This window comes from Anopheles stephensi, chromosome 3 (assembly GCF_013141755.1).
Source record: "Anopheles stephensi strain Indian chromosome 3, UCI_ANSTEP_V1.0, whole genome shotgun sequence".
Lineage (NCBI taxonomy): Eukaryota > Metazoa > Arthropoda > Insecta > Diptera > Culicidae > Anopheles > Anopheles stephensi.
This window is the reverse complement of record NC_050203.1, coordinates 58,742,255-58,761,504: the sequence shown is the minus strand read 5'-3', so window position 1 is coordinate 58,761,504 and position 19,250 is coordinate 58,742,255. Positions and strand designations below refer to the sequence as shown.

Below are 19,250 nucleotides of genomic sequence, written 5' to 3'. Positions count from 1 at the left end.
AAAAGAACGGATTCTTATGTCCTAGTTACACAAAAAAATAAGCAAGGCTATAGAAAATGGCACTAGTGTACATAAAAATAGGTAATTTGATTCCTTTCGAACGTAGTCTACAGCAACTACCGTTCAGTGGAATTACTTCCTAATAATTAAATTTGTATTCCGTTTCATCTCATCAACAGAAATTGCCACAGTGGTAATGGATTCTCATCACGCAATTTTAAGCTAAAATGCCAACTGATGGAAATGTAAATTATTCTCAGAACTTTATGCTAGCCAGGACAAAATTATGCAAACGAAATCATTATGAAGTGGTTTTTTTCAATGAACGTTATAAACAGTTATAACTGAACCGACCATAGTTAATCCTATGGTTTAAAGTTTTAATCAACTTTAAAGTGAGTAGGGAAAATAACGTATTTAAAGACTGTTTTCTAATAACCGCACTCGCCAATCTGACTTTAACATCTCAACTAAGGTGTAATAATTAGAGTTCACTGTAAGTTGGGAGTTAATCTTTTTCACTATTCAAATTAGCTTTCGAGGTGGCCCAGGAAAACAATGCTCGATGCAATCATCAATCAAATTCTAGGCATAATCTGAATCATCATCCTAAGAAGTAATTGTTTTCGTAATGGATGGTAAAAGCTACAACACTTTCCATACACTAACCACAACGCTCTTCATCTCCATCTTCTTACCGCGCCAGCCCAGCACATCAGCAACTAGTTTACCCGAAGTAAAACCCTTGTCATGCAAATAGACACGGTGCGCTCGCTCCCTATTCACCATCCAGCCAAAGTACAGCCGAACTCTCCCTCTCCAAAACCATTACGGGCTCCCAAGTGTCTCCTTTATTGGGTTACCAATGCCGCTGGGAAGAATTTCCCGGCTGTCAGCTAACCAGCGGATTTATTTTACGGCCGTTGACCTTGCCCACCATTGTCCCCACTGGCGCACCTCACCGGTGGTATCAGTGGAATCAGTGGAAACAGCACTAAAAATAGCAACGAACATTATCAAAAAGCAAATGGATCTCGAGGCTCGAGGTTGATACCTGGATGCAATCATCGCCTAGACAACCGTACAAGTTACCGTGGGGAACCGTTGTGGACGGCTGGCATGGGATATATGCCACCGGTAAGCACTATTGGTGCTTGATGGTGCTAGCACCTCGCACACCCAAAGGTACTGGACGGGACACACAAAATGATCACTGTCCGACTTGGAATAACCAGAGGATTAGGATTTAATTGTACCCCAATTCAATGTGCTAAATTGGTCAACATCAAAATCAAGCTATGATTAAATTATGCAAACAATATTTGTGTAGTAAAATACATTCACTAAAAGATGGCTTTAACGATTTTCCCTACCACGAAGCTTTTTTGAAGTACCTCCTGCTCAGCATCCACTAGCTTCAAAGCTTTTTTGTCCCGAGAGCATCTTTGCAATCTCTTACGCTCTTTCTCACGCAGGGAACAGTACATCTCTTCGGCTATTTTCGGCTCTCAGCGTCAGGTGCTCGGTTCGGTTGCCATTAGCAGCGCCACCAACACAGGCACCATTGTTCCGACACAATCTCATTGCTTGTATCTCGGTTTGTGTAGATAACGCTTCCTGCCGTGGTGTGTGCGTGGCCGTTCGCCTAGTCAACCAGCTGGTAGGCGTTTGCGTATAAAAATACACGTGTCATCATACCCTCTCCGGAAGCCCATGCGTTATTTTGGCCACGTGTCTGTATGAGTTTGTGTGAGGTGGATTCGAGTCCCTTCCTGCCTACTTTCAACCCTCCTATGGAGGACATAGATAAAGTAAAAGTAAAAAGCACGGCTGTAGCAGTCGTCGTGTGCGCTTCAGCCATGGCATTGAAATGATGCTGCTCCGTGTGTGTGTGTGTGTTTGTGTGGTACGAGCGGCTGGCTTTTGTTTTGGTTGCCACAGTAGCGTTCGGCAGCAAAACGGTGCAATTCGCGCTCGAGGCTCTGATTTACGAGCGGTGTATTGAATCCCGATAGTAGCGTTTTCCGCGAGCGTTTAGTTGAACGAGTTGTGTGGGTTGGACGGTGGACGACGGTGGCGTTGGTTCGCAGATAGGCAAAAGCGTCCGTTTGGTGAGCTTTCTTCCCTTTGGTTCGGTTCAGTTCCGATTGGGAAAACGGATGGAACGGACGCGCTCTAGGTTGGCTAGATATCGTTTCCAGTGGTAACGCCGCAAGGCCAAGTGACCGTAATGTGAGTGAATAAAGGTGGGAATAGTGAGCAATATTGTGTGTTGTAAAATGTGTGACCATGTGCTTATGGGTGGAGAAGTCGAAATGAAATAGTTGAAATAATGATAATATGATATCAGCTCTTAATTGTGAGAATTGTTAGAGTGTTTATTGATTGCCCACGATTGTGTTCTTAACCGGTGTCGATTCGTATTATTAGTGTGTTAGTGGAGCATAAGTCGAGTTTTAATGTTTGAGCTTTATGGTTTCTTGTAAATAATGTTCTGGTCAACAGTCGCTCTCTCTTCTTCGACTAACCACCTGCTAAGTCGTACCGATCATCTAATGGCTTACCAGACTTATGGATAGCGCTTATTTAAATAGTCATTTCTCACTACAGGCATCACTATCGCTTATACCTGCGGGCCACCCTTTTGACAATAGTATTACTCCTCAAAATCCTCCGGGTTTCCTGTTGGCCTCTTGTTGGGTTGAAGAATTTTTGGATAAAATCGTGTCTGATAAGTATCTGACTTATTGGTGATTTAAAGTTCACTAATGTTCTGGTCATGGAAAATTGGATTGCTCCTCTTCCTTGGCACTACAACCTCGAAAGGTCTCAGTCTGTTTTTCTGGGATTCCCCTCTCTCTTTAGTTTTCCTCTAAGCTGCATAGTCAGCGCTTCGTATGGGGAAGCAGTTAAGATGGAATTTGAGCACCAGATCTAATTATCTTTACTCGTTTGATAACTATATTTGAATAAGCTTTAGCCTAACAAAATTTTCTCCATCAATTCTGTCTTATATGGCTCACCATCTATAAAATATGCAAACTACTTTTATCTTTCTCATTATAACACACGATAAACATATAAACCACGCTCGATGATCATCAAACTACGTCCAACTTGATCGCCTCCCCCACTGAATGACATATCAGTGTGGTTTTTCCCCGAACTAGTCACACACGGCACTAGTCGTAATTTACTACCAATTGTCTGTGATTCTACCCCAAAACGAACTGCAACCGCGATGGTGGTTGCGGTTACGCCATAATGTGTGTTTTGGGTCAACTGGTCGGCACTGCCAATCATTGCTGCGGAGCAAATCGGTCGATAGGAATGCAACGTAATCAAAATCGAATTATCACCAGTGGGATGCGGATTGAGTGCGTTTGACGCAATCCACCGTAAATGAACAACCGATTCCCATTTTGTGGTGCATAATGATGGTGTACTTAATTTGCACAACAACTGCTAACCACAAGCACGCATTGGGAAAGCTGTACTCGGTGCAGCAATTTTGACACGGATTTTATTGCTCATTGTAAGGAAAATAAAATGTGATGTTTTACTAGTTATTGGAAATATTTTTTCTTGTTGTTTCCACTGATGTTACTCAGCAAACGCTCAGCTTCGGAAACGTTCGTATCATGCAAATCGAATAAGCGTTTAATGCGTCATCGAAAAATATTCAATCTACCAACTGGTACACGCACATCAACTTCACTCCATCATCGTCTGTCCGATGTTTCACGAACGTTTCGCTCTTCCGTAGCAGCTCACCAGTTACGGCATACTCCCCTTGGCAGGAATGTCAATTTATTTCCCGTCCATTGAAGCCCGCTCGGACTGATGAGCCCGGGGCGAAATGACCATTCGAGAAGGCAAAACCTGCGATATCTAGTGCTCAGCTAAACGAGTGCAATTGAAAGCGAGTTTCTGTCATCGAGATTGTGAAACGCAGCAATCGAAAATGGAACCGAGAAAGAGGCGAACATAGGAATGAAAAATCAATCACCGTAGCAACATACCGGGAAGTATATTTATAAAGATCCTATTTCACAGATTATTGCCTGTGATCTGCTTTAATGTGAATGTATGAGTATTTTCGTTTGCCTTGCGTTTGGATGAGAAGTTTTGTCTCACTCACCAGCACGCAAGCTTATTCTCTTACTGGGGTCGTATTCGTCTTTGACCCGATGCCCCACAATGTTACAGACGATGGTAAGGCGATGGAATTCCTTCTGTCACACACAGAACACACAGGTTCGGTCCGGACGTCCATTTTCATTACACGAACATTTGCTCACCGACTGGCGCAGTGTCTTGTCGTAACAAGAATGAAAGGCATTTTTCAATCAAATAAAATATAACGTCATTCACGGTGGAACGAGGTCGATCGTTTGCTATAAACGCGATGCCCAGTGATAATGGAGGCGCCCGGTGTCTGACGGCTTTAAATGCGTATTCTCCCAGAAAAAAAAGAAACCGAAGCGCAAATACGCACATTGACATTCCAACGAACCCGTAGCTGGCCAGATGTGTCAGGTGGAAGGTCGTTATGTGCGTGTGTGTTGTGTGAGACAAAAATGTGTTTGTGCTACATCATCAGCATTTTTCGCATGTAACTTGATCACAATCATGACTCGTCACTAAAAATTAACCATTACACCAGGAGACTTTTCATCTCCACTCCAACGACACTACGTTACGGTGTATTAAGCTAATGGGAAGAACCGTGCATCCATGACATTATTTTAGCTTAAACATTGTGCACTGCAAACGAAAGTGTGAGACAAAGGCAACTCGTTAGATTAAAGATGATGGCAGGATGATAAGTGATCATCATCTCTTCATCGGGTCAACAAAGTCAAGCATATCAAACAATATTTTATGAGGTTGTGTGCCCTCACTTGACACACTTATGCAACGTTCAGGCTAACACTCGTTGCACTCGTAACGTTTGGCAGACTTTGTTCTCACTGGAAGATCGCCGTATACCCAACCAGCTCGGACTCGCCTTTAACAGCAATATCTTCGATAAGACAATGCGTTGGCTTCATGAAAGAGACATCGTGAAAAGCTGCAGCTGGTCTAAGGATCCGTATCCATAGTTCCAATATTCTAGATGACTTTTTCCATACATTTCTGTACGTATTTATGACATTATCCACATAAGCCCTGTTAAAGGATGTCTTTATTACCATTCAATGAGATTATATGCATCCTCACATCCTTTGCTCAAACAAAAAAGAGCTAAATCCCTTTTAAAACTCCAGTGTCGCTTCCCTCCAAAAATCAAAACCCACATTCAACACGAATCTCCCGAGTGTCGATCGACGAGAGAGCCCCCGCACCATATTTCACGCTGTCCGGATTTTTACGGCCATGATAAAACAAAATAGAACGAATGATGCTTTCAGTAAATGCACCCTCAACGGAGTCCAGAGAGTCGTTTGCCAACCGCACATTGTCTGCTGAAGGAAGGACATCCAAATCTCCCCCAAAAAAAAAAAGTGCAAATCATCATCCAAGCCTTTAGTGTAGGAAAGCATATTAACGGATGTCCCTTGTGTTCTCATAAAAAAAACAGCACGCCCTTGCGAACGCACAATGGCAGAAAGGTCTGGAGAGGGAAAAAAGACTTGAAACAAAACAACGGATGCTAAAAACGCTTCGTGAAGCATACGAAGCAAATGATGTCATAAAGATGGGTTTTTGAAATATTTTGACTGAAATTGGCCCATAAAAAATAATGAATGATACACTTGTGGAAGAAAGATAGCGCAAAAGGATGTGTTATTTATCTCCGGCAGACGGCAATTAGACTGTGTGGGGTGTAGAGAGAAAAGGGATATCCTTTTGGGCTGGTAGGCATAGGACAGTTTAAAGAATCGCGATTCTGTATACAACAGTTACCAAGATGAAGGATTTTAATAACATTTAAATAAATCCAGTTCAAAGAAAGTTACCAATATCATTGAGCGGAAGAAGATTGCTCAAGTTCAGCTTAAAGAGCAGAGTTTTGCTAGCTAATTGACTTTAAATATTTCTCCAAGATGGAACACTCTTTCAAAACTCCAATACAGCGAGAGACATTCGCGAAGAAGGAAAAACTTCATCAAGTCAATTAAGTTCGGCGCAGGAAATTTCTTTCCTTTTACCCATTTAACTCGTTCATCCAAAAACCCCTGGAGGGCCTCCTCTCGCCGATACCACGATAAGATGCTAAAACACTGAAACTTTACCACTGCGGTGGTAACTGCAAACTTTTTCAGCAGCAAAGAAAAAAATAAAATGGCTCGGAAACAACTACACTTTAGACCGAATCCAGATTCAACCAGCATTTACCCGCAAAACAGTAACACCGTACGCCTCCGACTTCGAATTTAAACCTGTTTGAAGGCTTTTGATCATCGGCTGATTATAGCCCGCGAAGCCACGCTTTTCCACAGCCCAAAAGCTCAGCCGAGTTTCCTTTGCTTTTTGGGGGGGTTTTTGTTTCTTCTCCATCACTCGTTTTATATATAACGGCACACACACAAACACAAACATATACTGGTGAGGGGAGACTCACTGGCATGGAAGCCATTTCGATAAGCGCAAAATAATTGCCATCGATTATTTGAGGTTTCATTTTTCCTACTGGGAAAAATCATTGCCATGAGAGTGAAGAAATACTAAAAGCGATCATTATGGTCAAATGATTTCGATGTGCGATGGTGTTGGTGCGTGACAGCGATGCGGGTTGCTCAATTCGGGCAGCATATTTCACAAGACTTTGTAAATCATGGAAGGCGAAATAGACTGTTTTTGGGATGATATCTAGGGTTTAAATTTAGTATTAAATATACGATTTACTTCAAATTTAAAAAAAATTATGTTATTTTAAAGTTTTCAAAGTACATCCTTACTTGGCAGCATTTAGTTACTAAATCGCTAACTCTTATTCTTCTCCTTCTTCTTTGACCTACCGACATCTTAGGTCATGGCTGCCATTTTTGGCTTACTAAACTTAAAGATATCACATAGCTGGGTAGCCAAGCCCTCACACTACAGGGGAACGGTCAGGCTGAGATTTGAATCCTGGTCCTGCCATATGAAGTCCAGCGCCGTTGTCACCTCCACCACCGGGCCGCCCCATAATAGTCATTAAAAATCATACCTTAGAAGTCAGTTTTAAAAGTCATTCGGGCCATCTAATTTTTAATGTTTATTTATTAAATGACTGAAGAGCCTTTCAAAAGTCATAACTGTTTTTTTCATGTTTACAATTAATTTTAAGACGCAACATAGACGTGATGCTCCCATAGCCTTCAAATTCAAATACCTCATCGGCTGCAATAAAGGGTCAAGACATGCATATCAATGCGTTATGATAGCTAAAGGTAGTCCAGAGCTCTGAGATTATTAGCTTTTCCGGGACCACAGCATCCTGCTGAGTACTTACAGGAACGCCTACAGGGCCATTTAAAGAGACAGCGATGTAAGCCAGTCTTGCATGTTGTATGCGGCTATCTAAGTCGTCGTGGTAGCCCGAGAAGCAAGCACTTGGTCCTGTATTCCAGAGAGCTATCCCAAGCATGTAATCTGAAGTTGAACAGAAGGCTCTCGTTAAAGAAGACCACCACACTATGCTAGCATACCTGAACAGCGATCGAATCAACGAGCAATACAGCGTCTTTACGCATAAGGCATCACGAAGCTTACGCGTCATGTTAGTTACCAGTCCCAACAGTTGACTGCGCTTCACAACGAAACTGTCCATCTGTTCGAGTCCATGACCACCCTTAGATGCTTAAATGAACCTTTTCTCTCGAGCAACTGACTGTTTTATACATAAATGAAGAACATAGGGGCTATCACCCAACCGAAGTTGATAATGGTGCATTTATCGATGCAGGGAGTTATAGCTTAGTCCTTTACCAAGAAACGAGCTCACACGGAGAGTGGTGAGTGGAGAGTTTAACTAAGGTGGTCTTCTGGAATGCGGATTTCGTGAAAGATTTTTAATTCTTTCGCATATAGAAGGCAGTTTTCGTCTGGCATCCCCATGATTCCCAATTCATTGATGAAAAGTATCAACAATAACTGATTCTATTTATTGAAAGCAGGACTGACTTAAGAGGTCCAGATGGGACTCGATATCCGGTTCTAAATAAAAAGACCAAATCACGACAAACGGGACGCTTCATGCTCAAAGCATGTCTGTAAAAATGAATTCCTTTTCAAATGATCATTACTAAAACATCCAAGCTATTCTTCTCCAAACCATTTTGTATTCCTTTTCTACCTAAAAGCTCCACGGATTCTTACTCAAAAATGATGTTGTTTTCAAGGCTGCGTTTCACCTCTCACCTCTCTCCTTAGCACACAAACAAGCCATTTTCTGCAGCATAACAAAAAAATCAATCAAACACACACACAAACACACACACACACACACACCATAAATCCAAACACCATTGTCGCCAAATCCACCCGGCATCGTGTTTCGGACATTTTTCGGTACCTCTTAATGATGTGATTTATTTCGATCGTTAGCGATAAGCGACGCGCGAAAAGAAAAATTGTGCCACAAATTCACGCTCCTTTTGCGCGCAAAGTCAAAGCGAAGGCACCTGAAACTGATCCAGGAAAAAAGTAAATCTTTTTACAGGCTAGCGAACGACCGGCCGGCTTCGACGAACGACGGCCCCGAGTACGAGTGGCAAGCAAGGGATGTACTAAATCAGTATCAGAATATACTGACACATGTTCGGTGATGAACTCAACGGCATTTGCAATATTTCACTACAAGGGCGTGTGTGCGTATGTGTCCTTGTTGCTGTAACCAGTTGAATCTTTTTGTTTCGGAAAATAGATTGTACGGAACGATGATGTCAACAGTGTATGGGTTTTTTTTTTTTGTTGGTTGTCTGTCTCTCTGTCCCATACATTCGAAATATTCAATTTTCTGTAACCCGAATAAGAGATAAGGATATCAGTGGATACACTGACGCCCCTGAACATACTGTCACTGATAGTCAAATCGATTTGTGGACAATAATATTTGAAGACACCACCAGCCTACCGATGCTCATTTCGGGTAGCTGTGGTAGACCGGTGTCAAACTGCAGGCACACCATTTTTCACACGATAAGCTCCCTCTTCACTACGTAGCGCCGCACATTTCCCGGGAAAACGGGTTACCTCGATTGTATGGCGCTTCATGATGACCGCGGAATTGATTTCACTGTTAATTGATTCAATTAAGGTCACCGCGCAACGCGAGTGCACCAGGAGAACGGAATGCTTTATCTTTTTAATCGATCGATAAAAATTGTATTAAACTATCAGTGGAAAATTATTCCCCAAGGTACAATTAACTCAAGCTAAAATTGCATTACAACAAACCCTCCTATTACAGCACCTGTATGGGTGTAGTTTTGAAAAGAAAAAAAGGAATACCTTTGCAGACATTAAAAATTAAAATTTTCATCAAATAACTTTCGGGCCAATCTTCTCATCTAATCTCATCTCTTTGCGCAAGTGAAAGTTACCGCGATAACGGCATAAATAGCCCGTAGCGATAATTTAATATTTATGAATAAAAAGGAAAACCTTACTACACTTAAATTTGCAACCACAGGGGGAAAGTGTTTTTTTAGCCCGTCTCTAGCGACGCTAAGCACTTCGGTCTCCCGGGATGACGAGAGCGCTAAAGTACATCATAATTTAAAGGCGTCACATTTAATCAAACGCCGAGTTGTGATCTGCACCAAATTATGGTATTTACTTTCCTTCTTCAGCTACTGAGAGCCGGACAAGCTGGTTTCCATCGTTGTAAGTCGTTTTGTGTTAAAAAATTTTGGGCCACTTTGAGTGTTGGCCCCTTTTTGCTCACCGTGGCCGTAATGTTAGAAGCCACATGGGACGCGATAAGTTTCACTCTCACATACAAGTCTGTGTGGAACGGTCTTAAAAATACTTGCGAGAAGTTTTCTCTTGCCCTTGTTTTGCTTTTGTTCTTCGCTTCCCAAACAATGCAGTTTTCCACCCTCTGGACAGTGATTATTTTCATTCGCTTTTCACTGTACGGCCTCCGCCTGTTTGTCCTTCAGGCGCTTTTACGATGGAGCAAGCAACACTCGCAAAACTTTGGCGCAGAATGTACATGATTACGTGATGAAATATTCACGCACTCGCAACCATTTCATTGCCCGGTATGTCAATACTTGTGTTGTAGTATTTCTTATCGTACGAATGCTTGCGAGAAGACGTTTGCACTTCATCTTTAATTTAAATCGCTTATGATAAAATGGGTGCGTGGGAACGGTGTTAGCTTTACGCGGGCCAAATAAATGAACATTTGTAGATTATTGTGTTTGGGAGATGGTTGAGCTCAAAGAATGAAAGCTTAATTTGATTCGATGTGTGACAAATGTTTGTGCCAATTCTGGTACGAAGTTGTTTTGTGAGAATTATGTTCCAATTATGTGTGCCCAATAAAAACAGCATCTGTGTTTTTCCACTTGCTTGTTCGATGGTTTGACTTTGGAAAATTTAATTTTTGTAACCATTACACTGCATTTTTTCTACTACTTTTGGTTCAGACGGTTCATTCTACATTCGTCTAGTACTGTATTCGATCTAATTACAAATCCTTCATCGTGTTCTGCTGGTTGCCTACCGTTAGGCACATGTTACAAAAATGTTCTTGTTTCAACTTTAAAGGAAACAATTTCTATGCGTACGCTGGGCTTTAATTTTTGAAGAGCTTCTGATTTTTCCACACAAATCTAAGCTTCAAAATATGCTCCTTAGAAGTACTCGGAAGTGTTAATATCAGGTTTTTTAACTGACTCAACTTTCCAAAAGATTTAAATCAAGAACATTGATATAAATAAATAAATTGTTTGTTGTAACATCTATATGAAACCAATAGCTAATTATGTATTAGTTGTTTATCTCATATCTTGCAATATTGTATGACAAGGCCGGATGTCACTCAGAGTCTGAGTGAGTCTTTATGAGGTGTTGAAACCATCTTCATAGAACTACGGATCCACAAAAACCACACCAAACAGTGATTTTAGAAGCATGAAGCATTAACTTTTAACGAGTTGCATTTTTCTAAAAGCTATTAAAGCCTATAAGCCCCTATTACCGTAATAGAACTTATTCATAGAGACACATTAGTACGTAGCAAAAACCCAGAGGGTGGCTCTGGATACTGTTTAAACCAATGTCGACCCTTAATCGCCTCTCTAAGATTACCAACAATAGCTTTCAGAATGATGATACAGACGTATTATAGATCTCGATGAGGCACGTTGCACACGGGATATGAAAGTCTCGATCGCTTGTGAAATACTTCGCCAGTTACTACAGCTGGACAGCATCAGGTACGGCGATATTCCACGAAGTCACTTGCGTGTTTACTTGCGCGGGCATAATAACAACGGTAAAACATAGCACGATTGGGGCGGGGGTGTCTTCACACGGCAGGACCGGAGTTCAAATTCCATCCAGACCGCCTCCCCGTACGCAGGGCTAACTACTTTGCTACGGGTAAAATTAAGTCACAGAAAGCCAGAAATGGCAGGCCAAATCGTCTCGAGCTTATAGTGCCAAATAAGAAAAAGAAGAAGAAGAAGAAGAAGAAGCATTGTGATTCCCTGATAAACTTCAGCTCCGTGAGATGGTATCAAGCGTCTTCCAAATTCAGAATATGCAGTGGTATCATCCCTACAATCAATCAGCGAATGTCGTATGCGGTAGTTCGAAATGCGCTTCACACTCGCTGCACCAGTAGACCTCAATAAAGATTTCAGTGCTCACCTATGAACCTGTTTTCCTAGCAAAGATAGCTGCCCCATATGACACCTTCATGGGCACAACTGTGGCGATTTGCGTCGGCTAATAAGGGCGAACATACGAAGCTTTAAAATCTTAACAGCGGGTTTCATGCTCTTCAAAAACTTCAAAAAGCTTGAAATTTGCTGTTGTTCATGTTGAACATAGTAATTACAGCGAAACAGATAAATAAAAAAATTATTAAAAATTAAAATTCCACCCTTGGATGATTCTCGGCCATTTTTGTTTTACTAAAAAGACCGGCCTGATTGTATTGCCACAATTCTCAGTCACATGTTCTATCATTTTAATATGCAACTACTCTGAATAATCCTATGGAAAGCTGAGAGATATGCAATTCAGAACGTACAGCAGGGCAAACACAATGGAAAAGTTCTGCAAAAACATTACAAACAAAAACATATGCATCGCACTTCATGCTCGGTTTTTGCTTTCTACCGTCAATGGCTATGACACAAGCATGACGAGTGGACGAGAGTACAGAGTTTGCAGAGTTATGAATAGCCATTTAGTGCATGTTTTTCGCTGCAAAAGCTTTCATTTTGAGTTGCTATTCGGTAAAGTGAAAAACTACACCAACAGTTATTTTAGTTTCCTCCCAAAGAGCGCAATGTTGAGTGAATGTTACAAAGCCTCACAAAAAACTAAAACAACTAGAAAAACACATGTGAGCACTCTTGTAGCTACAGTTTCTCTTTAGCATGAATCACAAACTCAAAAGTAAAACTAAAATTTCCACTTCCGATTCTTTCACTTGTGCGGCTTCAGCTTGGCGTTTCGTTTTCGCTTACATGCCTGCCAAAGTCATTACGTCAGCTTTTTTTTTGGTTCAAAATTAAAAATCCGAAAGAAAAACCACCAACAAGGGCGCCACAAAATCAACACCAACCGAGCTGATCGAACCAACAATCGGCTTCCAAATTGAAGCGAACAATGATGCAATTGTTCCTGCACAAATAACGAAAACCTCCTGCTTAACCGCGTGGCTGCTTAAAATAGAACCGGGAGAATGTCAAGAGCTTTTGCTCTTCCGCCTACATAATTCTAATTTATTCCATTCTCTAGCTGTCTGAGACAGTGCGATACCACGGAAGTGAAACAGTGGGAACCAAACGAAAGAAAAAATCTGTCAACGCATCGATAAAGTACGAAATAGAAAAAAGGAAAAACCACCGACAGTGACACAATCGTTCGTGCTCAACAATCGATGCCGCTTTTGCATGCTTCAACGTTTTGAGACACTACTCATCCGGTGCGAGCTTGCTCCTCTTCCTCGTCGAGGGACGAAGCGTATCGGATTCGATTTTTTTCTCTTCTATTCATTGTACAATCATAGGCACCCTCACACTTTCACTTGCTTGTAGTGTGCGTTTAAAGAACCGTTTACGGCAACAACAAAAAAACATCTCAGCAGCGGCTCAGTAGCACTCAATGGATTTAGATGCCGGGTTTCCGTCCATTTCTTTCCCGGAGGGAGGCTTTTATTGCCAAATTGGGCCGGAATCGAACTGATTTTATTTGCAAAACCAAAAGCAGAAAAGAAAAACACGTCCCAGAGTCCGTCAAACCGGTAAAGTAATATAATCCCTTTATTTGTACATCAACCAGATCCGATAGGAAAGTGATTTGTTCGGCTGATACTAATGGAACAGTTTTTGGTACAAATGTAAGCCAGTAGTTGCGCTTGTACGTGGGATATTTATTGTTATTTAAATGTTTTAAAAGCTGATGTTTGTAAGAATAAATACTATTTTACACTTAGTATTCTTCAGTTATCCAGCTGCTGTCTAAAAGAACGCCTAATAAATATGGTCAACAGTAAAGTTCCTAAGAAGATGCCATGCAAAACTCCTACAGAATTAGTAAAGAGCATAAATAGAGCATTTGCTATTTTAACAGTAAAATGAAGATGACTTATAAAGCTTGACATCCAATTTACGAATGCTCCATTAGCACCATACCATGTCAACTTTGCAGTTAGTAGTGAATGATTCACAGAACTAAATACAGTGCAGAATTCCGTAAAGATGACACCACTCTTATTTAGCGAAGGGTAACAGGAAATCATCATTGAGAGTAAAGATGTTGATAGTTTTATAAAAATGAGTTTGAATTCCCTTTTTTTCTGGAAGCACCATGCATAAAGATGACACGAAAGCCCATCTGCAACGTATGAAAACTGTACTTGGTATAACATCCGCCACAGCATTAAAAGAAAGCTTCAGCTTGTTGATTGCAGTGGCTGCATCAGCTTCAGTCAAGAAAGGTAGAGGAACGTCTGCGGCATCATGAAGTTGGTTGTTTGTGGGCATTTTTTGTGGGTATAACGATGAAATGCTTGACTTTTAGGTCATTACTAGCATGTTAATTGGATGGCCATCTACTTCAGCTGCGTTTGCGTTTAATAAACTTCCAGAAGCTGTTTGAATCCCTGTTTAAATGAATTTCGATCTTTCTCACGTTATTAGTGTAATCATTTTCGTTATATGCTCCAGTTATAATTTAAATTAGTGAAAGTGAAAATTTTTATTTTATTCAATGATATTTAAAAATAATGATTAAAAATATCTCAGTCAAGGTGAAAAAGTGAAAAATCAATCATTAATCTTCATTAAAAATATTTTTTGTGATTTTTCAATGCAACAGAAATAATACGAATGAGTGTGTGTCACCATTGTGATTTATTGCTGTAAATGAAATCATAATTTTCTTAAGTGTAGATTGCCGAAAAAAAATATGCCATTCAAATACCCGTCCCTTACGGTGCCACACTTCAAAATGGAACGCAGCAATCGTTTACACTGTATTGATGCAATTAAAACGGCTTCATCGACCTTAATGGAGCCGCCTGGTAGCTGGTAGAGTAAAAAATGCTCCCTCCAAACGGTCCAATCAATATTGACCCGACGGATTGAACTTCTCGAAAGTGCGCGCCACCACATTACGGTTCGAGATTCGACTGCCAGAGCCCAGCAATCACAGTGTGCTATGCGAGCGAAGCTGCGTTTACCCACGAAGCAGCCCCAAAGCGACGGTGTATAAGGACACGATGGCAAACCAAACCAATCAATCATTGAAAAGTAATAATCCTTCGTCAGTGCAACCACCACCGCCCGCTTTGGCGACCACCACATCCGATTCCAGCATCAATCGATCGGGCCGGTACGATCGATCGCAGCCGGTTGCGTCACGGCCAGCCTCGTTGCCGATGGTTACGGCGTGTTCCGGCTCGCCGAACGCCACCATGAGTTCGCGACCTTCGCGAAGTGCCACGCGCCCGGTGGGCGTAGGATCGAACCCGTTCACCTCCCAGACGGCGGGTATGCGAGTGTTCAAGAAGTGCAAAAGCGCCACCTTCCAGATCGATGGACACACCTACACCATAGGTAAGTGGTTGCTGCGAAAAAGGGTTGCGCTTTGGGCTTGAGCGTTGTCGAGGAAGACAGCTGAGCAGCTTGAGTGAGCGGGGAAAACTTTCACCCACCGCAAAAGCCTGACAAAGTGCGTTGTGAAGGAACTTACGCCCTTCTTACTCTCTACCGCTCTTTTCCCCGCTCCCTGTCCCTAACCTTTGAGAAGGGTGCTCTGAGCTGGGAAGGATAAGTTCGGCCATGGATAAACTGCCAAGGCGTCATTAATCTTGCGGTGAAACAAATAGCTGTCACACCGGGGTGATATGATAACGAACAGATTTAGGATCGACCAGCACCGTCCACGATTCTTCCACCAAACCACAAAGGGGTTTGGTGCGGGCAGTGAAGCGAGACATCGCCCGGGTTTTGGTGGGGTAATATTTGATAAGTTTTATTCGAGCACCCCCCTGGTGGCGTACCGATTGGGTGAGATAAAGTTACGCTTTTGCTTTGGGCGATGTTTAACGGTGACTTGCTGATGGGCTTTCGATGTTGTGACCGTGGCACTGTTACGCTCCGGTGTCCTGGTAATGGTCTCCCCCGGGGGTGAGCTATACCGTTTGAAATTGACAAATCTGGCCGTTGTGTATCTCTCCCGGGGCCTTTATTAATGAAGGACGAGGATCACACAACACCTTCATCAAGGAGCGACTCGAATAATAAAGAACGGAAGGCATGCTTTACGACAAGATGCCATTCAAGCTATAATAGCTGCGTTGCAGTCAATTGAAGGTACCAGATCTGGGAGACGCGAGAGAGTTTTGAGAGCTTTTCCATTAAATAATTCATGATTTCCTTTATTGTGAAGATATAATTTAGAATATAATAGAGTATACGGATATCTAATATTGCAATAATTGATTGGGAGGGATTAGATGAGGACAGCAAAACTATTTCAAATTGAAGCTCAAAACCTTAGATATTAAAACGACTTAAGTAATCTCATACACCTCTTACTTGTTAATATCAGTGCTATAATGCTTAAGAACAGTCGACATAGAATGGAAGAAAAATCTATCGTCTCCAAGACGAGCTGAAAGGACACTGTCAACAATAGTAAATAGAGCAACGTCCTACTCCCTTTTAACCATGCGTAACACCTACTGCTACTACTACTACTACTACCACCATTGAAAACATCCAACACACAGCTGGACACATTGTCGACACACATCCATCAAATCGTTATCCGATTGTTATCACTCACTCTCACTCTGTCTCTCCGCTTGCCTGGTCCCTTTCCGGCTCCTTCGAGTCAACAAGTCGGCCATCCTTTTGCCTGGCGGAAGGAAGCTGTTTAACGCTTCTCGGTGCTTGCTCAACCATGAAATACATCGCACATGGTGCGCGCAACATGGATGACGATGCTCGGCAAGACAAACGAGCGATAGACAAACCGGCTTTGCTACGGTTCTGCCTTTGCGCCCAACACGCCTCAAGGATGCAGCTCGGAGTCACTCCGGGAGAAAAGAAAAACATTGTTCTTCAGGTTTTTCCCCTGTTTTGTTTATTTCTCCGCTTCGGTTCCAACCCGTATCGATCGGTGTTTATCTATAACGTACGCTGGTCACGCTAGCCGCTGGGTTGGAGATAATTTGCTCAATCATCATCAGTTAAATTTGTTTGCCGTTTGTTTGTTTGTTCGAATTTCCCCCATTTCGAGTTGTTTGTCGTTCGCGTACTGATGATGCTGGATCGTTGCGTACCGTTCAATCCTTAAAGTGTGGGTTTCGAATTGAGACAGTCAATCTTGAGGACTTTTCCACTGTATTTGACTACGCATAGTTAGAGAATCTATTATTCTTATTGCTTTATATCCACGCCACGTGATACATATTACAGTCCACGTGATGCACGGATTCCCAGCCGATGTGAACTGATTAATCCCCCACCCTGTTTCCCATCCACGATGAAGGGCATAAAAATAATTCAGTCTCATCACTTCAACCACGCGTTGATGCCCACCAAAGCAACTCAGTTCCGAGCGTAACTGGGTGCGCTGATGGCTTCGTTTCAATATCCCACTGCCTGTGGCAAGGGCCGAAGCTAGGCAGTGTGATTAGGGTATTGATTTTCTTTCCAACCATTAAACATCCCGCGGTGAGAGAGTACGCAGTTGAAGCACTGAAGCGACGAAAGAAAGCCCGCAGAGCAAAAGACGTTCTCGACTCCATTCACTTTGCAGATGGCTTCTCGTCTCTACTTGGGAAAAGCGGGAAAGTACGTCGGCAAGCGTAGAAAAAGAAGGAAAAATTACAATGCGTGTGTAAGAGATGAAAAATTTGTCTACCACCCGCTGCGGTCGTAAGCAAATCTCATTTCGTCTGACAGAAACTGACTTCTGTAAACGTGAAGTACAGTGAAGAGACGGAGAGCATCAGATAAACAGGCACAAAGGAAAAAGAACACGTTCAAAACGAAAACGAGCACGCAGAAAGTCTGATAACAATCCTTATACCCTGTGTGGCAAGGGTACACTCGCACCGATGGTATATCAATCGAATCAGCAGGCAAATGCGAAACAAAACGATTTCCATTAAACCTTACTGCTTGCAAGGAGCTTTTGAAGGATAATCTTTCTTCTAAGAAATGTTGCAACGCCGTCTAAAGTCTTTGAGATTATATTCACTGAACGTTTTGATAATCCAATCTACAGAGTATTCAGAAGCAATAATTTTTGTTCTGATTTGAGCTATGGTTGTTAGTGCCACATCTGGACTAATCGTGGACTAAAGTGAACAATTTCCTAGTCAAAATGATCAGTAATGGGATGAGAGAATATTTATTTAGGTTTGAAACTACGTGTCATTTGCTCACTTTAACTTTAAGACTGTCGAGAAAGTACATTTAAGTCCAGTTTTTCAGTTAATCGTCCACTTCTTCGTCAGCCCATTGGAGATAACTCAAACTTTACTGGTTCGTCTCAAAGTACCTTAAGACCACTTTTTTATTAGATTTTCGAACTTCTTCTACTAGGTATAATTAATCCTAAACTTGGCAAAAACTTCTCATCATCTTAATTTTCTATTCTATACCACACCTGTTATGTTCAAGTATATGATAGCCTTTTAAAGGACTTTACGAGCTGGGTCTTCTTCTTTTTCATAGCCTAACGACCTCTTAAGGTCATGCCCGCCATTTCTGGCTTAATAGATTTATTGATTCCGCACAGTTGGATCGTCAGTCCTGAGTATGGGGGAACGGCCCAGTAGGGATTTGAACCACGGTCCTGCCGTGTGAAAACCGGCGCCGTTGTCGCATCACTACTGAGCCGCCCAACGGGCTGGGTCGTCCGGTGAGATCATCGTACACCTCGTAGAGTTTGTTAATGTAGTGACTACTCCACTGTTCTTCCACACACACGTGACCATAACTACTTCTGAGCATCTTCCTCTCTAACTCGGCCTAGAGCGTTTCGCCAGTTTTGGACAGCGTCCATGTCTCAGAGACATATGTGAGTACTGGGACTATAAATGTTCTGTACAGTCCCCGCTTCGTCTGTCGCGACAGGTTTTTTGAGTGGAGCAATAACCTCAGGCAATATTATGATCACGTAACTCAACATCAATGTTGTTGTCGGTGCTGACTTTTGACCACAGATAGGTGAAGTTTTGGACGACTTCAACCGTGCGGTCACCTTTCTGTACGTCATCTTTACGTAAATAAGTGTTGGTTAGCAGGGTCCCTGGTGGTTCCAAATCCATCATTTTGGTTTTCGCCTCGTTAAATAATGTGTGGCCACATTTTAATGATAATAAAAAAAAGAATTCTCATAATCGATATCTCCGTTCATTCCATGATAGGATCGTTTCTCCAACATCTTCAACTTAATATAACAACAATAAAACTAGCATATTCATTAAAAATAAGTTGGATTCGCCTTATGAACCAACGTCAGGCTAGCATTCAAGAAAAATTTGATCAGTCACACTCAAGACTTTCAAAACACCATAACTAAAGTGACTACACGTACGGCCTTGCTATGCT

General features: G+C 42.0%; 1 protein-coding gene across 2 annotated transcripts in view; it reads left to right on the top strand.

The window, feature by feature from the left end:
• The first annotated feature begins 2,122 nt into the window (after positions 1 to 2,122).
• LOC118509000 (calcium/calmodulin-dependent 3',5'-cyclic nucleotide phosphodiesterase 1-like) overlaps positions 2,123 to 19,250 on the top strand; it is a 161,739-nt gene continuing 144,611 nt past the window's right edge. For both annotated transcript variants that reach the window (XM_036049013.1, XM_036049012.1), the window contains exons 1-2: positions 2,123 to 2,246; positions 14,497 to 15,236. In XM_036049013.1, coding sequence (XP_035904906.1) covers positions 14,900 to 15,236 — 337 coding nt within the window. In that variant the 5' untranslated portion in view covers positions 2,123 to 2,246; positions 14,497 to 14,899. The remainder of the gene's footprint in view (positions 2,247 to 14,496; positions 15,237 to 19,250) is intronic.